The 27594-nt window shown below is 39.3% G+C and overlaps 1 protein-coding gene across 5 annotated transcripts in view; it reads right to left on the bottom strand.

Annotated features, from left to right (window-relative positions):
* MATCAP2 (microtubule associated tyrosine carboxypeptidase 2) overlaps positions 1 to 27594 on the bottom strand; it is a 33576-nt gene continuing 5982 nt past the window's right edge. The window contains exons 2-7 of one of the 5 annotated variants that reach the window (XM_081079164.1): positions 23418 to 23719; positions 11924 to 12067; positions 11246 to 11378; positions 10399 to 10704; positions 7397 to 7494; positions 1 to 2729 (exon numbers count right to left, since the gene is read on the bottom strand). In XM_081079164.1, the coding sequence (XP_080935290.1) occupies positions 2568 to 2729; positions 7397 to 7494; positions 10399 to 10704; positions 11246 to 11378; positions 11924 to 12067; positions 23418 to 23719 (1145 nt within the window). In that variant the 3' untranslated portion in view covers positions 1 to 2567. Of the gene's footprint in view, positions 2730 to 7396; positions 7495 to 10398; positions 10705 to 11245; positions 11379 to 11923; positions 12068 to 17555; positions 17582 to 23417; positions 24116 to 27594 lie in introns of those variants that run through there. The other 4 variants (XM_081079162.1, XM_081079166.1, XM_081079165.1 and 1 more) reach the window with 4 other exon arrangements.

Below are 27594 nucleotides of genomic sequence, written 5' to 3'. Positions count from 1 at the left end.
TACCACAATAAAAATATAATTAAGTTTTCAAAGAACAGAAGTTTGCATGCACATATATCCACATACTTCATTTGAGAACCTCAGTGTTATTTCTATTACATCTAGACACAAAATGCCGAAAGATTTACAAAACCAGCCATACAAATTTTAAACACTTTTATAAAGATGAAAATATAAAGAAATGAAGACGATGGATTTATGTTTGCAAACAATTTTACCTTGAATCCCATCTAATGTGAAAACCAACAGTTCATCAGAATTTCTCTTTGATACAACTACATGTTAGAATTATGGGGGAAAAATGACGAAATCCTAACCAACAGCCTAGAGCAAATCGTATTATAATTAAAATATGATCTTCAACTATTCCCTTAAGTACTGCTGCTACAATTTTCTGTTTATTAAAACTTTTATTTTAGGGGAAATAACTGACCTTAATGCTCTTTCAGGAAAGAGAATAAACATTAATTAAATCTTCAATCCCAACTTTTAAAGCTCAGAACTCTTTAAGTATTTCTGCTAATATGAAACTATTGTTGCTTCATCACTAACTTAAAATATCTTAAGAGAATCACTGTGATTTAAAGTCATTTTTTGTCTGGATAGTGCTCATGGGTTTTTTTTTTTTTTTTTGGTTTGTTTTTTTTTTTTTTTACACCAAAGTAGTAATAAGGCAAGAAAAATTTTCCTTTTCCAAATCTGATAAAGAGAGACTATCAATTTTAAAATTGGGGGACTAAAACCACTGCAAATAATCCTACCAATAGGAAATTAAGGCTGCTGCGATTTTTCTTTATATTTAAACCATAATGTAAGATCAGCAGTGTAATTACCTACACAGGTTAAACTTACAAGCATTTGGGCGTGAGTCACAGGACATGAATATTGCCATTTCTGTCTGTACTTCAATTACGGTTAATAAGACACTGTTTTTACAACAGTCTTTGACAAGTTTGAAGATTTGCAGGAAACACTACACAAAGCCGGAACTGGATGACTGCGCTACGACGGAATAATGCTTGAGAGGTCAAGAACAGCTTCCCAGTGTCTGGTCAGTGCTGGTCAGTGTGTCCCCAACCCCGCAGACAGGTGTGTAGGCCACACTGCAGGCAGCATGGCACATGTCTGGTGGCCTTCAATGCTGCAAAGGACCTGGCCCACTACTGTCAAGGGCAAGATGCATGGCCTTCCCAGAGCTGCCAGGTACCAGTTAGGGTATATCCTGTTTGCCACACATTCTTCTGCAAGCCATGCCCTTCTAGATTTGTGAACGAGAAAAATCACATAACCTAGCCTGCAAAAGAGTTCCTAAAATCATTTCCTAGCATGAATGTGGACCAGGCTTTGCAATATACATCTGTCAGTGTTAGCACCATATTTAAGCCTGAATTGAGGTAAAGAGAATTTCTCAGATAGCTTTGGATAGAAATTACAGCAGCAATTTTGAATGGGGTGTTTATGGCAGTATTCTTTCTCATCAAAATATGTTTTATAAAGAACATTTGATCACAAGTATATATATGCAAGTATATCTCAAAACTGATAAATTACAACGCTAGGTGTATAAGCTTTTAGCAGGAGAATGTAGCAAAGTAGAACTCTCATTTTTGAAATTCAAACTGTGACATTATTGGGTTGATGGAATCAAAGATTTTGAAACTCAGACTGAGCCAATATCACAAGGCCAGTTATCAGTGGGAATCACCGCCCAGAAATTCCATTTTCCGGAGCATGGTCAAGTTTGCTATAGGTGCTACCCAGTCACCATCCAGCTCGTACGTGAAGTTGATCAGTCTATCCATTCCGTTTGTTGATCCACTTAATAAAAAGATGAGTAGCTCCTCTCTTCCCCAACTATTTTAATTTATGTAGATAAACCTCTCTGGAGCTTGTATATACCATTTATACAAAGGGACAGTGAGGGAAAGTTTAACCTAAAACTTGGTTAAAATTTTATAGTACAATTATGTTTCAGCAAATGAGAGAGAGTTTAGTGAAGGGATAACTGGAGAAAATGAGATAATTCTCTAGTTCCTATAAACTGGTAGGGTGAAATAAGATGTAAAATAAAGAACTAATGAAAACTTTTCAAATTGTTCCCCTCTTAACGTTACTTAACGAAAGAGAAATAAGGAATCTTAGGTATAGCTAGTTTTTGGGGGGCATAACAAAACTAAATTTCCAAAGGAGAATAATTACCATACATATCAAATAAACCATAACCTTGGCGTTGGAAAGGCCCTGGAATTCACTCTCCAGGTGAAGTTGGTCTTGGTGCTCAGGCAGAAGGTTATCGCTCAGTTTGACCAAGATTCTTCAAAACACTCAGCAGTGGTATTTTCATCTGACTCAGATGAAAACAGGTAACTTGCCCTTACAGCCTGTAGAAACATTTTAGGGAAAGAGTTTAAGGTTTGTACTTAACCTAAAATTCAGCTGAATACTGCAGATCATTCTTCAGAAAACTCTTGTAAACAGTCATTCTTTTATAAATCTGCTGGTGCTAAGTGCACCTAATTGGTAATATACACAGAGATACCCGTTAGCCGGGTTTGCAAGAATGCTAATTAATATATGAGATCTCTCAGTTCCCTGTCGGTCAGTTCATTCACTTCCATGATCTTCTCCAAGTGTTCCATGTAGCGGTCATGGTCCTGTAGGAAGTGAGGGACCCTCATGTTTTCAGTAACTGCCAATCCTTTTAAGCGATCCACGTCTTCATAAGAAACCTGAAAAAGGAAGATGGGTCAATTTTAAACGTAACTACCTGTTACATTTGGAAGAGCAATTTCTTCTCTGGGTCTTAAGTAAAACTTTATGTGAACTGTTTTTCAAATTATTTTAATACTATAACAAAAATCAGTGGCTTCTTTTCCTTTACTATGTTAAATAAGAATGTATTTATCTGCCTCCTCATACCATGACCATATTAAAAAAAAGATCAGAAGTCAATATTTGATTTAACAATCTATCTTAGACCTATTCAATTTGTCTAGAAATTACATAACTGTGTGTGTGTGAGAGAGAGACTCTAAACCTAAACAAATCTCCTAACTCAAAAAAAGAATCAAGAAAATAGCTAAAATATAAGTATCATATTATTAAATTAGGAAACTCAGCATAAGGAAATACTAGGTTCCTATTTCTATTTAATTTGAGAAATATAATGATTTGTTTTGTGCTAAATTCTCTTTTATTTTGGATTTTTGTAAGTATTTTTTAGAATTTCACATCTCTTTCATTTGCCTGTGTAAGAACCCAATCTTTCACAGGTTTTTATTTATATTAAGTTTAGAGGTGAACTTTTTAAGTTCTATAAATTATCTTTGCAACTTTAAATTCCAAAACATGGTTGACTTTAAATACTACTGTTTTCTGATCTGTATTCTTCCTGGTTCAGTAGGAAGAGTTTAGATAAAGAAATTATGTTCATATTATGTTTGTTTTTCATGGAGTTTTATTTATGTTTTTAGTTTTTAAAATTATTTTATTGAGTATTTACACCACTATGTATAATGAAAATGGGTTTGTTGTTGATACTGTGTGGTAAGCAATTCTTAAGCCATACTTAGTTTATTAAAGGAGAGAATGGGTAAATACATTCACATTCTCATTTTAAGAGGAGGGAGATACACATGGAATGGGAATGAGGATGTGGAAGAACCTGTGGAATTGATCTAAATTAGAATGCCCTTATAATTTAAAAGAAATACATATGATTTGCTCCTTGAAAAGGTCTGAAGCATCAGCACCCAGTAGCAATGAGCACATCTAATGCTCAGATCTTGTTTTCTAAACACGATTTCCCACTAAAAGAAATCAAAGCTTCCTTGGAGAAAGAGCTAATCTCAGATTTGGATAGAAAAGTATAAGATGAGCACAGAACATTTTACTTTGCCAGAAAACATGGAGACATTTAAAAAACACAGCAGCAGCCATTGGAAGGGTTGAACAGAAAAAAAAAAAAGTACAGAATACTACTACAAAAAAGGGGAGTGAAATGTAACAGAATTCAAAGTTCTCTATTTTGCTGCCACCAGTTGTAGTACCGTGTTTCCCCAAAAATAAGACCTAGCCGGACCATCAGCTCTAATCCATCTTTTGGAGCAAAAATTAATAAGACTGGTCTTAATATTAATTTTTGCTCCAAAAGACGCATTAGAGCTGATGGTCTAGGTAGGTCTTATTTTCGGTGAAACATGGTAACTAACTGATTTGGACAAAAATTATCAGTGGATGTTAAAACCATTTCTTGATTCACAGCAAAGGAAACCATCAATAAAACAAAAAGGGATCCTACTGTATGGGAAAAGATATTTGCCAATGATATATCTGATAAGGGATTAATATCACAAATCTATAAAAAACTTACTCAACTCAACTCCAAAAAAACAAACAACCCAATTAAAAAATGGGCAGAGGACTTGGGGAGACATTTCTCTAAGAAGGACATACAGAAGGCAAGAAGACATATGAAGAAATGCTCAACCTCACTAACCATCAGAGAAATGCAAATAAAAACCACAATGAGATACCACCTCACTCCAGTCAAAATGGCTATTATCAATAAATCAACAAACAACAAATGCTGGCGCGGATGTGGAGAAAAGGGAACGCTAGTGCACTGTTGGTGGGACTGCAGATTAGTGCAGCCACTATGGAAAACAGTATGGAGGTATCTCAGGAATCTGAAAATGGAACTACCCTATGATCCAGTAATTCCACTCCTAGGCATCTACCCGGAGAAATCCAAAACTCCAATTCAAAAATCTGTATGCACTCCTATGTTTATTGCAGCACTTTACACAATAGCCAAGATATGGAAACAACCAAAATGCCCATCGGTAGATGACTGGATTAAGAAGCTGTGGTACATTTATACAATGGAGTATTACGCAGCCATAAAGAAGAAGGAAATCTTATCATTTGCAGCAACATGGATGGATCTAGAGAACATTATGTTAAGTGAAATAAGTCAGAAAGAGAAAGACAAGTACCATATGATCTCACTTATATATGGAATCTAAAGAAAAGACTATGTGAATGAACTAATCAGAGTCAGTTTTGGGGACGCAGAGAAAAAACCGAGAGTGGTTAGATGGGTGTGTGGGAGGGGGTTGGGGATAAGGGGAAAGGTAAAGGGATTTGGAAGCAGCTGGTAACCACAAGATGGCCTCAGGGTTTTTCTTTTGAAAATTAATTTGGGGAAGGTATTCTATAATGTTGTAAAGATTTTGTTGGGTATCCGATGGACATGCGTCCTATTTGGGAGACCACCTCAGGGATACTGTGGATACCTGATCATGGCATTGTACATCAGAAGCTAAACATTAATGAATGCCAACTATAATTTTATATATATAATGTGATGGTTCAGTGTGAGGTCGGAGGGATAGTGGATGGGGGGAGGGGGGTTCACAGTATGAGGGATATAAATGATGAACGTCTAAGTATTACCTTGTTTTGTACACCTGAAACTAATAAATAAATTAATTAATAAAAAAAAAAAAAAAAAAAAAAAAAAAAAAAAAACCATTTCTTGAAATGTTGTTAAGGAACAGTATATCCATAGGTAACACTCCATGGACTACTAATTAATTCAATGGGGGGGGGAAGGTACCTTTACAGTGGAGAGATCTGGTAGTAACTAACTTACCTAAGTGGTATAGAGTGCCACCAATAATGTATAGAGTGCCACCAATAATGTATAGAGTGCCACCAATAATGAAACAAAATGACATTATGTGCTTTCTAATGTGATGCAATGGAAAATACACAACTCACTTATGTTGTATTCCTGGCAAAACTGTTAAACCTGAATCTAGTTACAAGGAAACAATCTGATAATCCAGATTATTTGGGGGCTGTTATAGATTAAAAGAGATTAAAGACTTGAATATAAGACCTGATACATAGAAGAAAAAAACACATAGGCACCAAACTTATAGACCTTGGTCTCAGGGGGAGTTTTGTGAACTTAACTCCAAAGGCAAGGAAAGTAATAGCAAAAATAAATGAATGGGACTGCATCAGACTAAAAAGCTTCTGCGAAGCAAAAGAAACCATCAACAAAACAAAAGGGCAACAAACCAAATGGGAAAATATAAACAAACAATCTAATTAAAAAATAGGCACAGCACCTGAATAGACACTTTTCTAAGGAAGGTATAGAGATGGCCAACAGATGCATGAAAAGATGACCAACGTCACCAGCTATTAGGGAAATGCAAATGAGATGGCCCCTCACACCTGTTAGAATGCCCATCATCAATAAGACAAGAAGTAACAAGCGTTGGAGAGAATGTGGAGAAAAGGGAACCCTCCTGCACTGCTGGTAGGAATGCAAAGTGGTGCAGCCACTATGGAAAACAATATGGAGGATCCCCAAAAAATTAAGAATAGAAGTACCATATGACCCAGCAATCCCTCTTCTGGGTATCTAACTGAAAAATTTGAAAACACTTATTCATAAAGACCCCCATGTTGTATACCCTTGTGTTATTGCAGCATTATTCACAGTGGCCAAGACATGGAAACAACCTGTTTCCTTTGATGGATGATTGGGAAGAGAAGATGTGATACATACACACACAATGGAACATACTCAGCCATAGAAAAAGAGGAAACATTGCCATTTGCAACAACATGGATGGATCTTGAGAATATCATGCAAAGTGAAATAAGTCAGACAGAAAAAAAGGACAAGAACCGTATGATTTCACTCCTATGTGGGATATAAAACAGAAAGCAACAAATGAACAAACAAAACAAACAAACTCATAGATACAGACAACAGAATGGTGGCTACCAGAAGGGAAGGGGGTTTGGGGAGAGAATAAAAAGGGTAATGGAAGTCAAACATGTGGTGACAGAAGGAGATTAAATTTAGTCCACAATGAAGGATAAAGTTGTATACCTGAAATTTATATAATGTTATTCACCAAAGTTACCCCAATAAATTTAATTTAAAAAAGTAAAGTAAGTGGAACTGGAAAAAGAAGAGAAAATCATATGTCAGAGAATATCCTTATTCTCGGGAAATACATGCTGATGCAATAAGGGTGGGAGTGTTACATTTACAGCGTCCTTTCAAATGCTTTAGAAAAAGATGTATATAAAAATAAAAACTACAATATATTCCTAAATTTCCTATTTCCGTCTTTATCTCTTTATTGGCCACAAAGAAATTTTTCAATTTGCTTCTATGACAGCCACATTTCTTCCCTCCTGTTATCACATAAAGGAAAGTTATTCCAACAATAAAGTAAAAACAGTTGGAACCTGAGTCTTATTTAATCATTAATCATATGATTAAACTTTATTTAATCATAAAGTTGAGCTAGAGGAAATGCCGACCCGGTGTGCTTGGGGACTTTGTGCCATTGGTCTCACTCACCTTCCCCAGGGCAGTCAGCAGATGAAAGTCAATGGTCTGTCTGTATCGAAGGATTTGCAGGATGCCATCCAGGTACACTTGGTCTTTACTGAAACACCCTGGAGGAACCAGAATAGTTTATACTTTCTGACGTTTAAAAAAATTACTAAGTAGTTAGATACTAATCCATTCCCTTTCCTGCAGGAATCGGTCCTGTACAAAAAAAAAAATTCTAATTTGCCCTGTTTATTTTTATTTAACTACTGTATCTTTGTAACATAAAATGAAAGGTCTTTGGAAGTACCAGGATAGTGTGGAGATGAGTAGCTTCCCTCTAAGCATTCCTTCTCCCTAGATTCCCATTCCCCATAATTAAAATAGCATTTTTCCTAATTATAAAGAAACACTGGTAATTTAAAATATATGACTTTTATAAATAATTATCTCACCCTCACCCCCACTCCCACCATCTGATCATAACCTTAACTCCCATGACGCAATGAAGACATCTGAGTGGGGAGGCTGGGGGAGGATAGTTACAGAGCAATTGGGGGTTAAGGGGCCACTGTGGAGACACAGGATTTTAGAAATTCCTAGTTTTTTAAAAAAATTAATACACCTTACCCCATTAAAAATAACTGTGATTTTGATACTATTCCTCTCTATGAAAACAACAATTAGAACTGAATTTTAAAGAATATGGAGCTTTATAAGTAGGAAAAAAATGGATGAAGTAAAAAGAGCTTGTGAGATCTAAGCCTATTTTTTAAAAAATGTGTTCCACTTACAAAGAAAACCTTTCTCCCATTATGACATAACTTGTGAAGTTTAAAAAAATGTTTGCTCTATTAAATGGACAGAAATCCTACCATATGGAGAGTCCTATATTAAGAAACTGTCAATTTTGTTTGATATGCTAACAGCATGGAGATTGTGGGGAAAAAAGTCCTTCTCAGAGATGCATACTGAAGTATTTATGGGTACAAGGACATGATGTCTGAAATTGGCTTTAATATACCATAGAAGAACAGGAACTTGGAAGAATAGATGAACCACAGTTAGAAAACGTTGATAAGTTCTAAGACTGGGTAATATTTAATGAGGGTTCAGCACATTAACAACTCTTCTTTTGTATATTTTTGAAATTTTCAGCAATACTTTTAAAAAAAATTTTTTTTTTTACGTGAAGGGAAAAAAAAGGACAAGTCTGACAGCGAAGCACCTCCATGGGTGTCAATACCCGTGTGAAAACTCTGTGTGTCCAGGTGCCAAGGACTAAAATATAGGCAGGTGGATCTAAGAGGAGAAGGGAAATGGCAGACACACCCCTGACCTGAAACAAACTGGGATGACTGATGAGCCAACAACAATCAAGGCTCAACTACAACAGCAGGGCACCAGGGACACTCCTGGAGCACCCGGAGCAGGTGACCAGGGAGACTGCACTGCGAGGCCCCACCGGACACCTACTACATAAGGCCAACTGGCCAAGACTGTGAGACACAGCAGATAATCCTAATACATAGAAACAAACACAGAGAGGCAGCCAAAATGAGAAAACAAAGAAACATGTCCCAAAGGAAAGAACAGTAGAAACCCCTCCACCGAAACATAAAACAACTAAACGAAATGGAAGCAAGCTTCCTACAAAATATAGAGTTCAAAACAATGGTTATAAGGATGCTCAAGGAACTCAGTGAGAACTTCAACAAAGAGAGAGTAAGCATAAAAAGACATAGAAACCATAAAAAAAAACCAGTCAGAAATGATACAATAACTGGAATGAAGAATGCCCTGGAAGGAAATCACCAGCAGAATAGATGAAGCAGTGGATCGAATCACTAATTTGGAAGACAAGGTAGCAGAAAACACCCAATCAGAACAGCGAAAACGAGGAAGAATCCAAGGGGGGAAAAAGGATAGTTTAAGAGATGTCTGGGACATCGAGCATACCAACATTTGCATCATAGCGGTACCAGAAGGAGAAGAGAGAAAGCAAGGGATTGAGAGCCTAGCTGAACAAATCATGGCAGAAACAACCTGGGGTGGTGCTGTACACATGAAAGACGGGACATGTTTTCCTCTTCGCTGCTTCCTGTCTTGCCTGCGCCTGGCTCTCGGGCACACACGTCCATAAACATACATCACAGGTATAAACTGTTTTGTGGGCGGGGCTGGGGACATAACGATCACAGGCTTAGGCAGGTATTTCGAAGCTCCAAATACAGAGTTTTAAATACTTTTAGAAGAAAATCTGTTGATACATTGAATTAATCTGAAGGACAAAATGACTTAAATGAACATTCCCTAACTCCTATCCTTTTTTCCAAGGCATTTTTGTATTGCCCTATACACCCATGTGATGGAATATCATTCAACAATAAAGTGTACTGAAATACTGATGCATGCTACAATATGGATGAGGCTTTAAAAATTATGCTAAGTGAAAGAAACCAGCCACAAAGGAGTGCATGTTATCTAATTCCATTTATACGAAATGTCCCAAACAGGCCAACTTATAAAAGTAAATTAACGGTTACTTAGAGCAGGGGGCATGGGGAGAGGGAACGGAGAATGACTGTTTACGGGTACAGGTTTCTTGTGGGGGTGATGAAACATTCGAGAATTAGATAGTAGGAATGGCTGCACTAAAAACCAGTGAAATGCACATTTTAAATGGGTGAATTCTATGTCATGTGATTTATATCTCAGTAAAGCTGTTTTTAAACTCAGAGAGAAAGAACAACATGGCAAAATGATCACAATGTAAATCTAGAGGAAGACTAGGGGAGTGTTCATTCAATCATTATTTCTATATTTCTGTAGGTTAGAAATTTTTCAAAATGAGGTGGGAAAAAATAATGCTAATGAAATGTGGTTTGGGAAAACCAGCACGACCTCAAGTAACAATGGGTTACTTTTTCATAGGTGAGTGAATTCTCTGATTGGTAGTTTAGGATATAACCCAAAGCAATAGACAACTATCCAGTAAGTCAGCAAACCTACAGTCAGGGGCTACTCACCTGGCTGGGAAGTGTCAGTCCAACCCCTCTTGGCTCGTACACAGTAATCCCATCTTGTATTGGGGTCCTTGACAAACTTTCCAATATCTCTGAAGAGTTCACAAAAAGACATTTGGCTCGCTCGATAGACAGTGTAGTAGAGGAGGGCAGCCCTCCATAAAAAGGGGTCTTTTCTAAACAGGACACTGTGAATACTCGCCAGTCCTTCCTCTGTGGGATTGTTTGGCTTCAGCTCATGTTTTTTACGGCCAGTCCAACTGTTCCATGGCTGCTGGAGGTTGTTAATACCTCGAAAATAATGTGTGCCTATGGAGAAGAAAGGCATACGGACAAGAAATGCCATTCTCATTTTCATTCTTTCCCCAAACCCCACAATGATGGGTACCTACAAATCAAAAGTAGGAAAAGACCTGACCCTAAAAACCTTTTAATTCAAAGGAGCACACTGCCTTCAGGGGGCTCATGGGTCTCATTAGAAGACGTATAACTTTTATAGCAACTTATTTTTTTAAAGGGAAGAATCATAGACTTGATATTAAAAGAATCTCAGAGATCACTTAATTCAATTCCTTCAGTTTAAGGTCGGGAAACTGAAATCCCCAGAGGTTAAAGGACTTTCTGAGCCTAACACAGCTATGGAGTGCCCTAAAAAAAAAAAAAAAAAAAAAAAAAAAATCTAATTTGAAATGAGACATTAATAATCTTAGCTTTAATTCAAGTGAAACCAAACAACTTCATTACCTTTTGCCAAATGCTACTAAAAAAAAAAAAAAGAGCCCTTATAAAAGAACATTTCTTTGGAGCTAATTTCTGCCATTATGGGACCCGATGGAAACGCGTGGCCTACCTATCTCATGCCTCAGCATGCCTTCCAGCCAGTGCTCACGCGCAGTAGAGACATTGATGGTCAGTGTCGGACACCCGTTTACGACTGTCATTGACGCTCGGGAGAGCAGGTCCTCCGTGAGATGAACCACAATCTAAGGAGCAAGAGGAAAAATACATCCACATATTTGACCCCTCCAGGTTTGAGCCTCTGGGAACCCAAGAACCTTTGGTGGAATGAAAGGAAAGGAGCCGACTACGCTGAGGAAGACACAGAGGATGAAGGTATGCCTGGGCCACGCTGTCTGTGCAGCACAGCCCCCTGGCTAAAACGAATGCAACAAAGGTGCAGGCACCAGAGTCCTGTTCACTGCTGGGCCGATGCTGATTTCGAGACTGAATACTAGGAACTGGCTACAGGTAAGAGGGCGGGCCGCTAGGGTGGATCTCTTCTTAACGATGTTCATAAAACAACTCAGAATCGCACAAGCTGTACAGAAATGGTAGGAAGAAAAGAAGAAAAGCAGAAAGTGAACACAATTCAGTGCAACAGAAAATGAGACTATTTCGTGAGAAATCTGGGAGACTCATTTAATAAGCTAAATTGGGTGGGGAAAACCAAACCTGTAGCAAAAGCCCCGTGGCACTGACTGAGGGTTAAAAGCCAGCAGTAGACCCCTCGAGCTCATGCCTGGCTCACCTCACCCATGCAGCCTTCTTTCATCATGTACTTCCTGACGTGACTCCAGATTCGAGTCTTAGATAGCAGGCTCCCACCAGTGGCCTGTTCAAATTTCTCATAACTTCCATATTTCTGTAAAGTCAGCTCCATAATATTGATGGACTGGAAAAGAAACAGAGATAAGGAAAGTAAACAGCCTCTTATTACTTCCAGATGAGTAATAAGCCAGTTATTCTTATTCACCATCTTATTTGCGTTTTGTCGTTTAACAACATTTAGGAAACATTTTTACCTATGAACTAATTATTAGATCCATCAAAGAATGAATAAAAACAGTGAGGATTTTTTTGGGGGGGTGTAATTTTTCATCAAAATTATATATACAGTATACATAATTAGATATACATTAGCCATCCCTTCCTTCATTTCATCTTGACTAACATGGCACCATCATGGTGGCTACACTACATGAGAGTTACATCAATGTCCCCAAAAGCTTCTCTTAACATTATGTCACGTTCAATCATTTTTCTTTGACATGCCTATCCTGTTGTCACCTCTACTGATTTCTTATCAGGTTTTCAACAGGGCCAACCAAGACAGATTTGTCAGTGATCACAATTATTTCTAGTATCCTTCACTGACTTCGAGAAATGACTTCCAACCATCTGCTTTACATTAGAATAGCCCCCAGCATACAGACTGAGACAGTGGTTGAGTGGGTCAAAAACTTCAAGCTTTAAGAGCATAGGGGAGGAAGACATTTTACTCTACTTTGGCTGGTCTAATAATTCAATCGCCATGAAACAGATTAACAAGAGACATTTTATTACCTATACACAGGAACACCACATCCATGAGAGAGAGAAAGGTAAACCGAGGTACAGATGGCATCCTGAGCTAAGGGAGGTAAGGCGTCCTGGGGATTCAGAGGGAAGGAGGGTAATTCACAGCATGCTAAGAAGAGCAGATGTTCACTAATTAGAAGTTTGCTCTGCCACACAGAGGGGTCATAAAAAGTTATCTCTGATAATAACCCCATTATGGGCAGGCTCCTAATTTTAATTCTTCTACTAGTTAAGAGATGGGAGGCAGAAGTTTCTCTTGAGCCCACAGGGTCCTGATTGCTGTTAGCTCAAAATAATCCCCATGCCAAAGTAGCAAATTTTGGGGAGGTTTGTTCTGAACAGGAGTGAAATCATGAAACGTTCCGTGATCACTTCATCAGTGAATATTTTTGTGTTACAGCTACTTTTGCTTCCTTACGCGACCTCTTAACTGCAGGCCACAAAATAGTCTCAAAAAATGAGTATGCTCTCTCAATTTTGGAAAACGGGGGAGGTAATAAGCAATTTTAAAAAGTTCAAAGACATACTCAAAGGCTGAGGCTCATGTTTTAGAAGGGGTGATGGCTGACATCGTTTCTACTTTTCAGAAATTTTAATATTCTTTACAATGTGCATACAGTAGTGTTGTAATCAAATGGAAAACGCCATTATTTTTCCCCAGTTTTACTGAAGTATGATTGACATAAAAATTGTATATATTTAGGTTGAATAATGTGATGTGTCTTTTTAAGGTGTACAATGCGATGATTTAATATATGTATACATTGTGAAGTGATTACCTTAGTCAAGTTAATTAACCCATCTGTCACCACACAGTTACCATTGTGTGTGTGTGTGTGTGTGTGTGTGTGTGTGTGTGTGGTGAGAACTTCTAAGATCTTAGCAAATTTCACTATTAAAATACAGTATTATTAACTATAAGCATCAGCCTGTACCTGAGATCACCACACTTATTCAGATCATAACTGAAAGTTGGTACTCTGACCCACATCTCCCCATTTCCCTCACTCCCCCAAAGTTACTATTTTTAAGGAGAAAAGAGAGTTCATCCATTCCCCCTACAGTTCAGAGAATCAGCAGTTACACCGCTTGGAGAAGCCAGCTTTCACACACCTCCACATAGGTAATACTGATACAGGCAATAAATTCCGTGTCAAATCTCTCTTCCCCATTAATATCATCATTTAACTTAATCAGAAAACCACATCTCCCAGTATTACTTGGTGGGGTATTCAAACAAGCAGCAACTTAATCATTTTTCTCTAATCACTGCTTTCAACTTGCCATCCAGAATATCCCTCTCTTATCTGTGAATATCTCAACCAGTTTCTTTAACTTCCCAATAACTTTCAAAGCATTTTTACATCCCATTTAAAACTTGAATCACACACCCAATGTAAAGCTCTCTCCCCTCCTGTAGGTCAGGCCTGGCCTGAGGCCCAAGGAACCCTCCCTGGGAAAGGAAGGCTAATCCATGATTTGACGCCTCCTTCTCCCTCCCCGTTGTCTGGATCTCTTTCCCTCCAGTACACTGAGGTCTAGGAGACAAGAACACAGAATTCCCAAGGAGCTGCGCAGCTGTGACTCTCCTCCCTGGCCTCCAATGCTGGGGCAGGCCTATCCTAGAAGGTGGCCCCTGCACCACTCACTGCCTTGCCTCCTGCCGGCAGACCCCAGGCCAGAAGCGTCCTAGAGTGGACTTCTAGCCAAACTAGTTCTACGAAATTATAATGCCCAACGGAAATAGCCTAGAGATGGAACTTACTCAACTTACTGGAGACCCATTAAATGAAATAATGCGACCCGTTTTCAACAACATGAGAAAACATATCAATGTAAACAAAAGTACAGTAACCTCAATGATTAACACCACTAGGCGTGGAACAAGGGAAACACACCAAATGTTAACAGTGCTTAATGTGGGGGGAGGCTTAAGGCACTCCTCTTCTCCGTACCTCTCTAAGTTTCCACAACGGGAGAAGCAGAATGTGAACGCGCCCTCTACTGAGGAATCCCCAGGCCTTTCTAGTCACCGTCTAGGTACCTTCTCCCACCTGCCAGCTGGTCCCACATATCCCTTCTCCAGATTTGTAGTCTTTTTGAAAAGGGAACACATGAAAACAACTTGAAAACCCTTAAAAAGTCAAACAAATATGTTCTGTAGTAGATTTTTTTTGGGCAAAGCAGGTTGCTGGTAGGAGAAGAGCCGGCGTGCCTCACGTTCCTGGGGTCTGTCCTGGAGCGAGCGGCCACTTCCCTCCCCACGTGGGAATCCAGCCCCGATTTGGTCACGGACACCAAGTATATTCTCTGCTTCCTTCCAACTCCAAGATAGCAAATAGAAATAGTAAGTGATGAGGCATTACATAGTTTCATTAATCAGTGTTTAAACTCCTGGGAAAAACTTAATTCGTGCACAGCTGTCCTTATGGTCCAGGTCTCGGTCCCCTCGTCCGCATGTACCTGACTTTGTACCTTTCCTTTGCATCTATCTTATTACTTGGCCAACTCCTCCATCCGCATGTTAGAAAACGTGTCATGGAATCTACTCTTGAGTTTCACAAAAACAGTATCAGGTGGGATAATATTTCTTCCTAAAAATGGGTTGAAACAGGCCACCAAACATACTTTGACTTTTTTAAAATATTGGGCCAGAAAGCCTTATATTTTTTGCTAAATTATGAATCAATACATTATCTCTGCTCACAAATCAATCATTTCTGAATCCTCCCTTTTTATCATTGGATAATATTTTAAAGCTTTGTATATCTTACAGGCATCAAAACAAACTGATTTTCAGAGAGCTCAAACTGAGAGCAAAGAGGAAATAAATGCAAAATGAACAACTGTTCTGCATGAAGGAAATGGTCCTCTCTCCTGATCTGGATGTCATTTATAATGAGGCACAAAACAGAACAGCAACATTCTTCTTAATGTCACAGCTGTGCCATCCCATGATCTTAAACCACTTATTCTCCTCTATTAAAACAAGAAAAGCAATCAAATTCTTTTCAACAAATGGTGCTGAGACAATTGGATAGCCACATATAAAAGAATAAAGATGAACCCCTTACCTCATATACAAAAATTAACTCAAAAATGGATCAAAGACCTGAATATAAGAGCTAAAGCTATAAAACTCTTAGAAAAAGGTATAGGCATAAATCTTCATGACCTTTAATTAGGCAATGATTTCTTAAATATGACACCAAAAATACAAACGATAACAAAATAGGTATGCTGGACTTCATCAAAATTTAAAATTCTGTACTTCAAAGGACACCATCAAGAAAGTGAAAAGACAACCACAGAATAGGAAAAAATATTTGTGGAGAGCAGGCTGTAGGCTGACAGGGGCCTTGTAGTTTGCAAGGTCATTCATAAGAGGGTTTGCCCCCATGTTAACAGCCCGCTCCCCACAAATATTAGCAAATCTTATATGTGATAAGAGACATATTTAGAATATATAAAGAACACGTACAACTCAATAACCCAAATAACCCAATTTAAAAAATTTAAAATGGGCAAAAGATCTGAATAGACAGTTCTCTAAAGAAGACACACAAATGGCCAACAAGCACATAAAAAGATGCTCGGTATCATCAGTCATCAGGGAAATGCACATCAAAACCACAATAAAATACCACTTCACACCACTAGAATGGCTACAAAAACAAAACAAGAGTTGAGGAGGATGTGGGAAAAACGGAACCCTTACACATCGCTGGTGGGAATGTAAAATAGTGCAGTCACTTTGGAAACAGTCTCCCTCAAAAGGTTAAACACAGATTTCCCATACGACCCACTGCTAAAATATCTACCACCATATAACCAACTACCACATGAACTAGGTGTATACCCAAGATCACTGCAACAAATGTCCACCAAAAATTTGTACACACAGGTTCACAGCATTATTTAAAATAGCCCAAAACTGGAAAAACAAATGTCTATCCACTGATGAGTGGATAAATAAAATGTAATTATACATACGTGGAATATGCTACGACATGGATGAATCTTGAAAACATTACACTAAGTAAAAGAAGCTACTAGTTACCAAGGACCACATATTGTTGGATTGCATGTACCTCAAATGTCCAGAAGAGGCAAATCCACAGAAGTAGTAGATTGGTGGTTTGCCTAGGGCTAGGAGACAGGTGGGAAATGGGAAGTCATTTCTAATGGGAATAGAGTTTCTTTTTGGAGGTGATGAAATGTCCTTGAATTTGATAGTGGAGACGGCTGCATAATTCTAAATATGTTGAAAATCACTGAACTTTATACTTTAGATGTGTGAACTATGTGGCATGTAAATTATATCTTACTAAAGCTGTTACTTTAAAAAAAAAAGGAATAGCAATCAAATAGCACTCACACATTTAAATCACTAGTCCAGAAAATGAAAAATCTATATAAAACATTCAGCATTGTCTTGGATGATAAAACAAACTTTCTGAAAAATCTCAACATTCTGTTGGATGATCTGCTTTTCGCTTACCTGTTTACTGTTTAGCCATTTGGAGATCTGACCATCAATTATGAGCCACTGCAACAGTCATGTGCTAAAAACTATCCCCCTTCTCAACTGGAGCTTTCACTCAATGGAAAAACTACATACGATAGGGACACTGATATGACAGGAAGTGAGGTGACACTGGAAAGACTACAAGTCAGAAGGTCTGGTTTTACGTTAGTGCCCTGCCATTTACTAACTGTGAGATCTTAGCTATGTCATTTACCTTTCCCAGGTTTAGTTTCTTCACTGACAAAATGAAGATGAAAATCTATGTCCTACTTACCTCACAGGGTTGTTAGTGAGGACGAAATTAGATAAGACACAAAGAGGAGAGGAGAGAGGAGGGAGGTAGGGAGGGAGGAAAGTGGAGAGTGGGAAAGGGAGGGAGGAAAAGGGGGGGGGAGAGAGAGAGATTGTGAATGTATTTTGTAATCTAGTTCCCATATAACTGTGTACAGTATTTAAGTTTTAGCAGAAGAATGCTGGGGTTTAACTTTAGAATTTAAGGCAATTGGTTTGACTTCCACCCAATCCCAAACTTCCCTTCATTCCTCCGCCTTTTAGTAAACTCTAACACCTAGAACTTTCCCCTCCCCAAAAATGACTGACTAACCCCTAGGAGATCACACAGTCCTTTTCTTTAGGCCAGTGTTTTCTAAACTGTGTCTTATGGAAAAGTAGTTCAAAAGATATGATTTTTAAAAGATTATCATTTTATATGGGCCAAATGTGTTTGGAAAATACTGGATTAAACGAAGTTAAACAAGACTCTTCGAAGCCTTTATTATGATGCTATGTGGGTGAATCTCAGGGATGAATATAACATTTTGTGTTGTCCAATGTATAGGCTCTCTTTCTCATGTAGTATTCCTCAGAACCTTTTGAAAATGCTTCCTCAGTAAGCACGAGACACACATATACACGCAAATACACATTTTGGTACTTTGAGATTCTCAGAATGATAAGCAAAATTCCAAATATTGAGTAAATTTTTCAACAGTGGCTGCTGCTTCCTGGTAGTCAGTTAAGTATATAACAGTTCGGATTACTCAGTCAGACCATTACGCTTGCATTTAACGTGCTGTAGCCACAAACAGATGGGACACTGCAGCAACAGTCACACAAATACCTCCAGCAGCGAGAAGTAACCCCCTTGCAAAGCCACTGAGTCTTCTTTATAAATCTATTCAGCGGTTTATTTTCACTTAGCTGTTTGATTTTAAACATCACTTCCTTCTACAGTCTCCTTTTCATGCCACTATTTGTGGCTTTTTCTATCACTGCCATTTACTACTTATTACTGACCCTAGTGAATGACTCGTGGCTGACAGTGGCATTGTCACAGCAGGAAAGCAAGGTGGCTGCCCTGATGACAACTCTTCGATAGGGAGGAGGGAGCAGGGGATCATCTTCCCATTTTAGCTAATCCATATAAATGCTTCCTTCCATTAATATGGGTAACTAAAAACTGAATAGATTTGCAAATAACAATTATTTTGAAAAATATAAAGTCTTAGGAATAGGATAACACTGGATATACTACTTTAACATAGAAGGAATTTTTGAAAGCTATTTTCAATTATTTTGTTTCATTTGAAGATATGTAATTTTATTTTAACCCTCTTCTCAATTCTGGATTGTGTATACTCCACGTGAAATGAAAGGAAACAAGTGGCATGCGATGGTGAGGACGGGTAAACAGAAAAGGCACACATCGTGGGAGCTGTAATGAAAGGGATTTGTTCCCTGGCAGACTCAGGGGCACGAGGAGAGAAATCAGCCCCTGGTGTGGCGTGCCTTTCTGGGGAGCCCTGTTTTTGCTTTTTTCAAACATTTATCCGTTGATAGACAAGAAGCCTGGCTTCGACCTTGCTGCTTTTCCTCCGGCACTAATCAACACTGTCCTAGGAGTTGGAAGATTGAGGCTGCGACTGAAAGATGAGGTGGAGAGGTGCCATCAAAGGGAGAAGGTAAAGACGCTTGTCTTAAAGCTTCCGAGAAACAGGACCTAATAACCGCTGTTTCATAGGTGTATTATAAATAGCAAAAAAAGAAAAAGAAAAAGAATCTTCTGAGACCCTATCATCAACTTCTGCCACAGGCATGAACCTTGTTAGCAAAGTAAGAGGAACGTTTGTGCTAGTGCCCTTTGGGTACGGGGGGGTGGGGTGGCATTCGGGTTAGCAAAGCCAAGTTAAAACAATGCTGTGAAACAGTCATATGCTAGAGCCTCATCATACTGGATTGTGAGAGCTGACTGAATTTTTATTAATTTGCAAGCCAGGTGATGTTACATTGCTTGAAAGTGGTTATGGTGGAAATATTTATATTTACATCATGGAAACTCAGAGCCAGGTTGCTACCATACCACTACATGGGAGACAGTCGAGAGTCTGGGGTTGACTCCTGCTCTGTGACCTACTATACATATAGTGACCTCAGTCTCCTGGTTCTGGAACCTACTATATATAGAGTGACCTCAGGAAGGTTACTTCAGTTCTCTAGATCAATTTTCTCAACTGATAATGCCACTAGAAGTATACCTCATGTGGTGGCCTAAAGATGATAGGTGTAGAGTAACGAGCAAATACTAAGCCCTGGGTCAAAGCTGATTGTAATCTGTCACATATCAATGGGGTTCGTATAACTTTGTCCTTAAATTTTAAAGCAATTTTAATGGAGTAACAGAGCAGCAAGGGTCCTGGGAAAAAGACAGTGTCGACAGTCTCATAACAAATACAAGAATATGGAAAACAAGTCGGCTTTGTTTCGTTCACACTTCCTCAGCTACCCTCAATGCAAAATTTCTACTAACTTAGCGTACACTTAATTTACCTGACCTTCTATACAAACACTGTACAACAATAGAGTGTTAGCAGACTATTGTGGTGCCAATAATGGTCAATAATAATCCCACTGTATCAATATAGGTCCCAGGCTTATTGTCAAGGGCACCACCAGGAATTGGGCAGCATAAGGCCCTTTACGAAGCTACAAGAAACCAGACCTTGTGACTGATGAGGAATCTCAAACTGACAGTGTTCTAAAAGTCCAGACTCCCAAAAGAAAAAGGTACTCAACAGAAAACATACTGTTGGCACCAGTTAGGCAAAGCGAGCTACTCTTATCATTTAGGGAAAGTTTCATTTTAGGGTAGGAACCTATTTGCCAGTCAAGCTCCCGATCGATGCCAGGCTGGGGTTCCTCTTGTAAGCAGGCCTTTGTAAGGAGAGCAGTCTCAGGCGTGCTCTGTTAAAACGCCTTTTGCCAGGAGGCAGCCTCAGCCCAGAGTCTCTACCCAACACCCCAACGCCTTCCTTCTCTCGCACAAAAGCTCCCCATTTACCAACTGCTAGTGATCCCCATTGCTCCAGTTTTATTAACAAATAAGAAAATAATTCAACCTTTATCTTATCTAGCCAAACAAAAGTTGACTTATTTGCCCAATGTTATTAAATATTGCTCTACCAATCAGAACTTCTAGGTAGCATGAGCTAGCCAGGATCTGCACTGCGCTAGGATTGCAGCCAGAGGCTGAACACCAGTCACTAAGCTGTCCAGTGGCTTTTTCATGTAAATATGTCATTTCCATGTGACTGTTAGAAATACTGAAAATCGTTCAATGACTCCCATTCCCAACCTGAAGACTCTTCTCATCTCTCCCTTCCAATCTTGTTCAGCAACGTGCTGGGTATAAGGCCACAGGATTTGGTATCTAGGTTTCCTGGGAACGGTCAACCACCGGGAAGGAGGGCAGAACGTGCCGGGCTGCCAGGGTACCACTCGAGTACCACCAACGATGATCCTTTGCCATGGGACCCCCCACAGCCTTCGCCATTCTCTTATCCCAGATCCCTTCTCCTCAGAGGTCCACAGCCACAGAAAACAGATGTTTTCAATTTCTGTCAAGTTTAAACATACCCAAGGTGGGGGAAGCTGAGGGCCACACAGCTGCGAGCGAGGGGCTGAGCAGGGGTCAGTGGCCCCAGCTGGAGTTACGGTCAAGCCCTGAAGCCCGTGCCAGATGCCACGAACCACTCGAGTGCCTGAGGGCCTCCTGAGGAACCTAACGCCTGGACCAGAAAAACTGAAACTTCTTGCCATTGATGGGCAACCACCTGGGAACGCCCAGAGCCTGACGCTGCCTGGCTTCTCTGTGGTAGACTCATCTCTGCCTGGAAGTTTCGCACTGTTCTGCCAATCTGTGCGCTGAAGAGGACGGCAGTCACTCTCCAGCAACAATACAGATCTCCGGCCTCAGAAGCACTGACACCTTGCAACTCAGAGACGGTGACTGCGGCTGGCAAGGCCTCGAGTGGAGCTACAGGCCAAGGAGCGACTTGGCCATCCTGGCGCCATGACGCAGCACGTTTCTGAATCCTGAGACAGGCTCTGAAGCTGCTGCTTTGGCTTCACAGCTTGGGAGGGGAGGCATAGCATCCTGTCGTAGTGCACAGAGATGCCGAACAGGAATTTAAGCATATTGTATGGAGGTCTTGGGCTGATGAAGCTCCTTTATTTGATTCAAGTGCTTTGAACAGTGTAGTATTTGCCATTTGTTGAGAACATCCTCCCCAATGGTGGCATTTGAAATACAAGCCTGTTAAGACTGCTGTGCTATTTAGAAGTCTCAAGCAACCCGAATATAGGTTTTATCTCCTCAAGCTGGAATTGGGTTAAAATAAAGACCGTAGAGCCACAGGCCAAGCAGTGTCAGTTCTCAACCTGTGGGGCTCCTGATACTTCCTAATTGGCTCCCAGAGAAATGAGACAACATTCGGTTTCATCCAATGGTGGGAGCTGTCTTTCCCAAGTGGCGGGGCTCGGTGTAGAACTCCAAATTAAAGGCTGGTGAGAGTAAATCTCAGCCATCTCTTTCAGCACTAAGGGAGGAGGGGAAGCGAGCAAATAGCGTTTTTATAATTTCATAAATTTCAAATGAGTGAAAGCCCCTTTTAATCAATTGCAATTTCCACACACACACACAAAAGAATCACAAAATGACTGTCAAAATAGGAATGAAAACAATAGCTGATTTTTGAAATTAATGTTTAGTACAATCTTAGCACATTTAAATAAAAAGCGATTGCCCGTTAAAAAACAGAGATGAAGTAGAAGAGGTTTCTTCTAACAAAGGAAAATAAATAGCAATATTAAAATTATTTTAATCTTGAAGTAAGCTTCACATAATGGCTTCTAAAGATTGCTCAGATTCCATGTCATTTATAATAACAAAAGCTGCTGGCCACAAGTCCAAAGAATTATATTGTAGCAAAAATGCTGAAATAGGGCACACACCACAGGCAAGTGGAACCATGCCGTGTGGCCCAGTCTACCAACGAATGTCCAGTCACGGACAAAGCCAAGTTGAACCCGATAAAACCCTGTACGAAGTTCACTGAACCAAATGTGGTCTGCCTTGATGATCTCAGCATTATGCCCTGCGGGTAAACACCAGCCCATTTCTCCCCAAATACTTAAGTGGATTTTCAAGTTTACTAAGCCCTGTAACACACAAAACTGTGTGCTGTGTCTAAATTGAAATCTGGACAGTGTGACTCCTGTCATTCACATCATGATTTGCTAACCAGGAAGATGATTTTGAAAATTCCGTTATTTTCTTCTTTAAATGAGTGCCTAAATATTTGACGATGATTAACAATTTTTGCAAAGTTCTAAAAAGTTCATGAGCAAGTAGCAAGCCTAGGTCCCCAAGACGCCTGTGGGAGTCTAATACAACAAGGACGAGAGACTGCACGCTCCATCCAAGGTGTTCGGAATCAAACAGAGAACAGTGTGGATTACATGTGTCTGTGGGCTGGCGAATGGGCCATAAATTTGTAACTCCCAAATGAAAGCTTGGAACCGGAATCTGAAGCCTTTCTCATAATCTGATGTCTTTCTGCCACAAAGTCCATACAATAGATTCTTTATAGATTTTGATTATTGCAAAGTAGGTTACATAAAGGCTATGCCACTTACCTGGAAATTCCTGGTCACGTACATAAATATGCTGGGTAGGAGTTAACTATAACATATAAATAATTGGCATAGTTTTCAAGTCTTTTTTTTTTTTCTTTTTATAAAATCTTATAAATGTTTTAGCACATAAAAATGAAATGCCACTATCGAAGCAGCACTTTACCTGCTTAAGAAATCGGTCAGATGCGTTGCTGTGCCTGGCTAACACCCCTGGCAGAGAAGGATTGGCATATTCAAATTGAGGATTGTAGGCATAGTCAGACTTGAAGAATCTCAGTTTTTCTTTCTCCAAGTTGGTGGGCTTTATAGCAGTCAGTATACAAAATCTCTTTCCAGAAAAGTCATCTCCTTTTTCAAAACTTCTAGACAGCTGAGGCTGTGGCTCTAGCTTTGGCTTTGGAAGAGTGGAGAAATGGCGTCGCTTGACCTTGGATTTGGGTTTGGGTGGCAGTGCTATGCTGTTCCCTGTAACAGAGATATCATGTGTAAACTTCACAGGATTTGATACTGAACTAGTGACAAAAACAGCAGGCTGCCTCTCTAGGCAGTACCAAGTGCCACTGCTCGTCACCGGCACTGGGCTTTTCATCTTGCGAAGGTCTTTGCTACGAGAAGAGCTAGGAGCTTTGCTGGGCTTTCTACATCTTTTGGAGTAGGAGGAAGACTGCTTTTGTGAATGATGCTTTTTCTCCTCTTTGCTCTGTAGGAGGACATTGTAACTACTGGTTCCAGTTGTGAAAATGTCCTTTAGTATTCCCGGGGATAAATGTGAAATGCTTCTTTTGCTGTCAATGATCAGTGACTCTTCTGCATTTAGAATAGACTTCTTAGCCAGTTCTTGCTCAGGCCAGTGAAGCTTTTCTGTGTTAATAAACAAAATCAAAAGAAAAGAAATAACAGAGATACTGGATGAAGCAAACAGTGCTTGTTATATGAAAAGTATTCTGAAGGTTCTGTAAACTTTATAATTTGCAACAAACTTTAGAAACGACATTTTAAGAATTAAAAGGATAGGTTACTAAACTTTGATCATGCTAAACAGTGTCACTGCTATATATAGTGTATATATGCTAAATTATAAAAATCCACAGCTTCACACCATTTATATGATCAAAGTTTAATACAGATGTGAGATAATACACATAAATAATCTGGATACTCAGCTCTACCAAAGAATGTGGATTGCATAGAAAGGATTCAGTTTTCAGTACTACTACCAATATCAAAGTAAAATCCAAGGCACTTTCAAAGCCAATACAACCATGAAATCTAACAGTTTGTATAAAGGTAGCCATCAGTAAGACAAGGATAACACTGCCTTATTGATCTCAAAAACCACTTTTAAGATTAAACAAACGATAAGTGTATGGTCAAGCATGTTTTAGTAATGCCGCTCAGTATTAACTGGTTGATTTTCTTAATTCTAGGCCAGAGGTTAAGATTAAATAAAATCAAGTTTTTTCCTTGCCAAATATGAAAGAAAATATAATGACTGTTAACATAGACATCAGTATATCAAATGGCAAATTAAGGAGAGGTCAGCTTTGCCTGAAATAGATAAGAATCACTTGATATACTGTTGCTCATGCACTGCTTTAAAACTGTTGATTTGCATCCTTTCATGACACAAATAGATGGAATATTACTAATTAGACACATGGCTCTGAGAAACATCTGTATAAATACATTGTTCCTGCTTTCAACAAGCTTCTAATCTGGCTCTGAAGGCAAGGGGGTCCTAAGAATAATAATACATGGTAGTAATACGTTTTAATGTGAAAAACAAAAGATATAAACAATAACCTAGACTTCAGAGAAGGAAGAGAGCAATGTGAAGACAAACAGATGGGGAGATTTCAGGTAGACCCTTAAGAACTTTCAGATTCAATTCTAAACTGACAGTGTTTGTATTTGCCTTAAATCCTGTTTATCTGAACTAGATTCCAGCCCAAGTCCTGACCAAATCTGCTCATAAATCTTTTCCAAATCCTTTCTGCAAATGTGACATATTATGATCTTCAATGAGCTGTTCTCTTTTCCGAGTCTCATGGACAAGACCTGTAGCCCTCAACCTTTGGCTCCCACTACTGAGGCCAGGTCAGTGCTAGCTGACTTGGATAGCTGCCTGCCTTGCCAAGAAAGAGACAATTCATTTTATTTCAATGTTTTAAAAACTGTCTATCTACATACATCTGTCATTCACTCATTCAAAGTTAGACATTCAGGGACCCTTTCTATATAAGTAGTGATGAGTAATACCAACAATAATAGCAGGCACTATCCCTGGACACATTTATATGAGTTTGGGATTCCAACAAAACTGTACATGCTAAGTAATTTACTCAAGATTATATGACAAGCAAGTAGTAAACAGCAAATTGTGATTTGAACGCGGTGTGTCTGATCAGAGTCCCGTGCTCATTCAATTATGTACAGTCATTCATTCAGTTACCAACAGACATTCACTATTAAGTCAGCTACACGCACAGCACTGCGCCTTGCCTTCCTCTCTACAGAACACAGCACCCCAGTAAGACATGGTAATTTGAATAACTTAAGTACTAAGCTAGATACCAGGACCATGTTTTTTTTATTCATCTCTTTCTTTCCAACATTTAGCATGATATCTGGTAGACATTCAATAAATGTACACTGAAGAAATGAATGAATGAATGAATGAATGGCATGACCTTAAACATTCTCCAACCATCGTAGGTAAACAGGTATTAGTAGTTCTGGGCCCATTTTATATTTCTATGAGGAGATAACCTCACAAGTGGAAATATAATAGGGAAGACCCTAAACCAGTGGTTCTCAACCAGAGATGGGAGGCAACTTTCCTCCCATCCCCCAGGGACATTTAATAAAGTCTGGAGACATTTTGGTGTCACCACTAAGCAGATGTGCTACTGGCATCTTGTGGGTCGAGGCCAGGGATGATGCTAACCATCCTTCATTGCAGAGGACAGCATCCTATGACAAAAATATCCATCCTGAAACCATGCCAAGGTAGAGAAACCCTGCTCTAAATCTAAGTTTTTAAAGCCCAGAAGTCATAGCATGTAGGGTCAAGAACCAGTGCCAGGTCAAAAGTGGATAATAATCCAAATACGTAAGATACGTAAAAGTCCTTTTTTAACATTTTGTAGGCCAACGTGTGAAATTTATATTCCAATGTCTCGAAGATAACATAAAAGTATGAATCTGCAGGGGCTAAATAAAATGTCTACTCCATCTACAAGTTGAGAGGTAGGAGCTAGACTGCACCGGGTCATACTGAAGGTTGATTACACAAAGAGGCCATTCAATAAATGTTAAAGACCAGCCAAAAATAAACAGAACAGACAAAACTTTCATCTAAGGCTAGTAGGTCCCAGTTTCTCAGGGGTTTCAGACCTAAGTGTTGCCAACTGATAGTCAAAACTGGGCAGGCCGGGCAAACATAAGCTAAGGAACGCCAGAACACAGACTGCAGCCCACGTGCCCCAAACAATGTCAGTTTCCCTAAAAAGACACCACAAGCTTAGGAGACAAGAGGTGAGAGCGAAAGTAAGACTTGAAATGGACACTAAAAGGGAAAGAGCAGAACTGAGATAAGAAGAAGGGTATCACAAACCTAGAAAAGTCAGGTAAGGACTAGGCACAGCCAGGGAGGTAAAAGGAGGTAATCAGGTTTTCTCACTTGGCCTTCATAATAAAAAGGGGGAAAGTTACATCAAAATCAATGAATAAAACTACTCTGGGGAATTCCTAATTTTGGTAGTTTATGACATTTATTTTGTGTTGATTTTTAAACAAATGAACAGTCAATGTAAAAAGGCTTTCTTTGGTTCCTAAGACTCCATAATTCTATGAACAAAGAGCTGACCTCATAGAGTTCTTTTGTCATAAAGTATCAGTGACCTCTAAATTCATTATTTTGTCCCATCTCAAACAACCTATACACTTCAGCATACTTAAAGTAAGTCCTAAACCATCGGCCAAAACACTCCAGGAGGAATGGGGGCTGGGAGAGAACTGACAGGGTGTGTATGACAGAACCCCACTGCCCCCCGGGAATTGCAGCATTTCAGTTGACTGGTGAATTATCCACCTGAGAGGTTTAGCCTCAGTCCTTTTTAAGCTCCATCTGCTGATGAGTCAAGTTTGGGGAGTGCCAATGGCATACTTATTTAATAAATGCCGATCCTGCCAAATGTTGGTATCCCATGAAGCTCCTAAAAGCAGGGCAGATGGTCCTACAAACATTCATACAAGACGGATATAAATTAATTTCTCACAGTCGCACTACTTTTATTTCCGTTGTATTAAAAGTGTTAGAGAATCTAAAATAGTTTTTG

This window comes from Rhinolophus hipposideros (genome assembly GCF_964194185.1).
Source record: "Rhinolophus hipposideros genome assembly, chromosome: 18".
Lineage (NCBI taxonomy): Eukaryota > Metazoa > Chordata > Mammalia > Chiroptera > Rhinolophidae > Rhinolophus > Rhinolophus hipposideros.
This window is presented reverse-complemented; position numbering and strand designations above follow the sequence as displayed.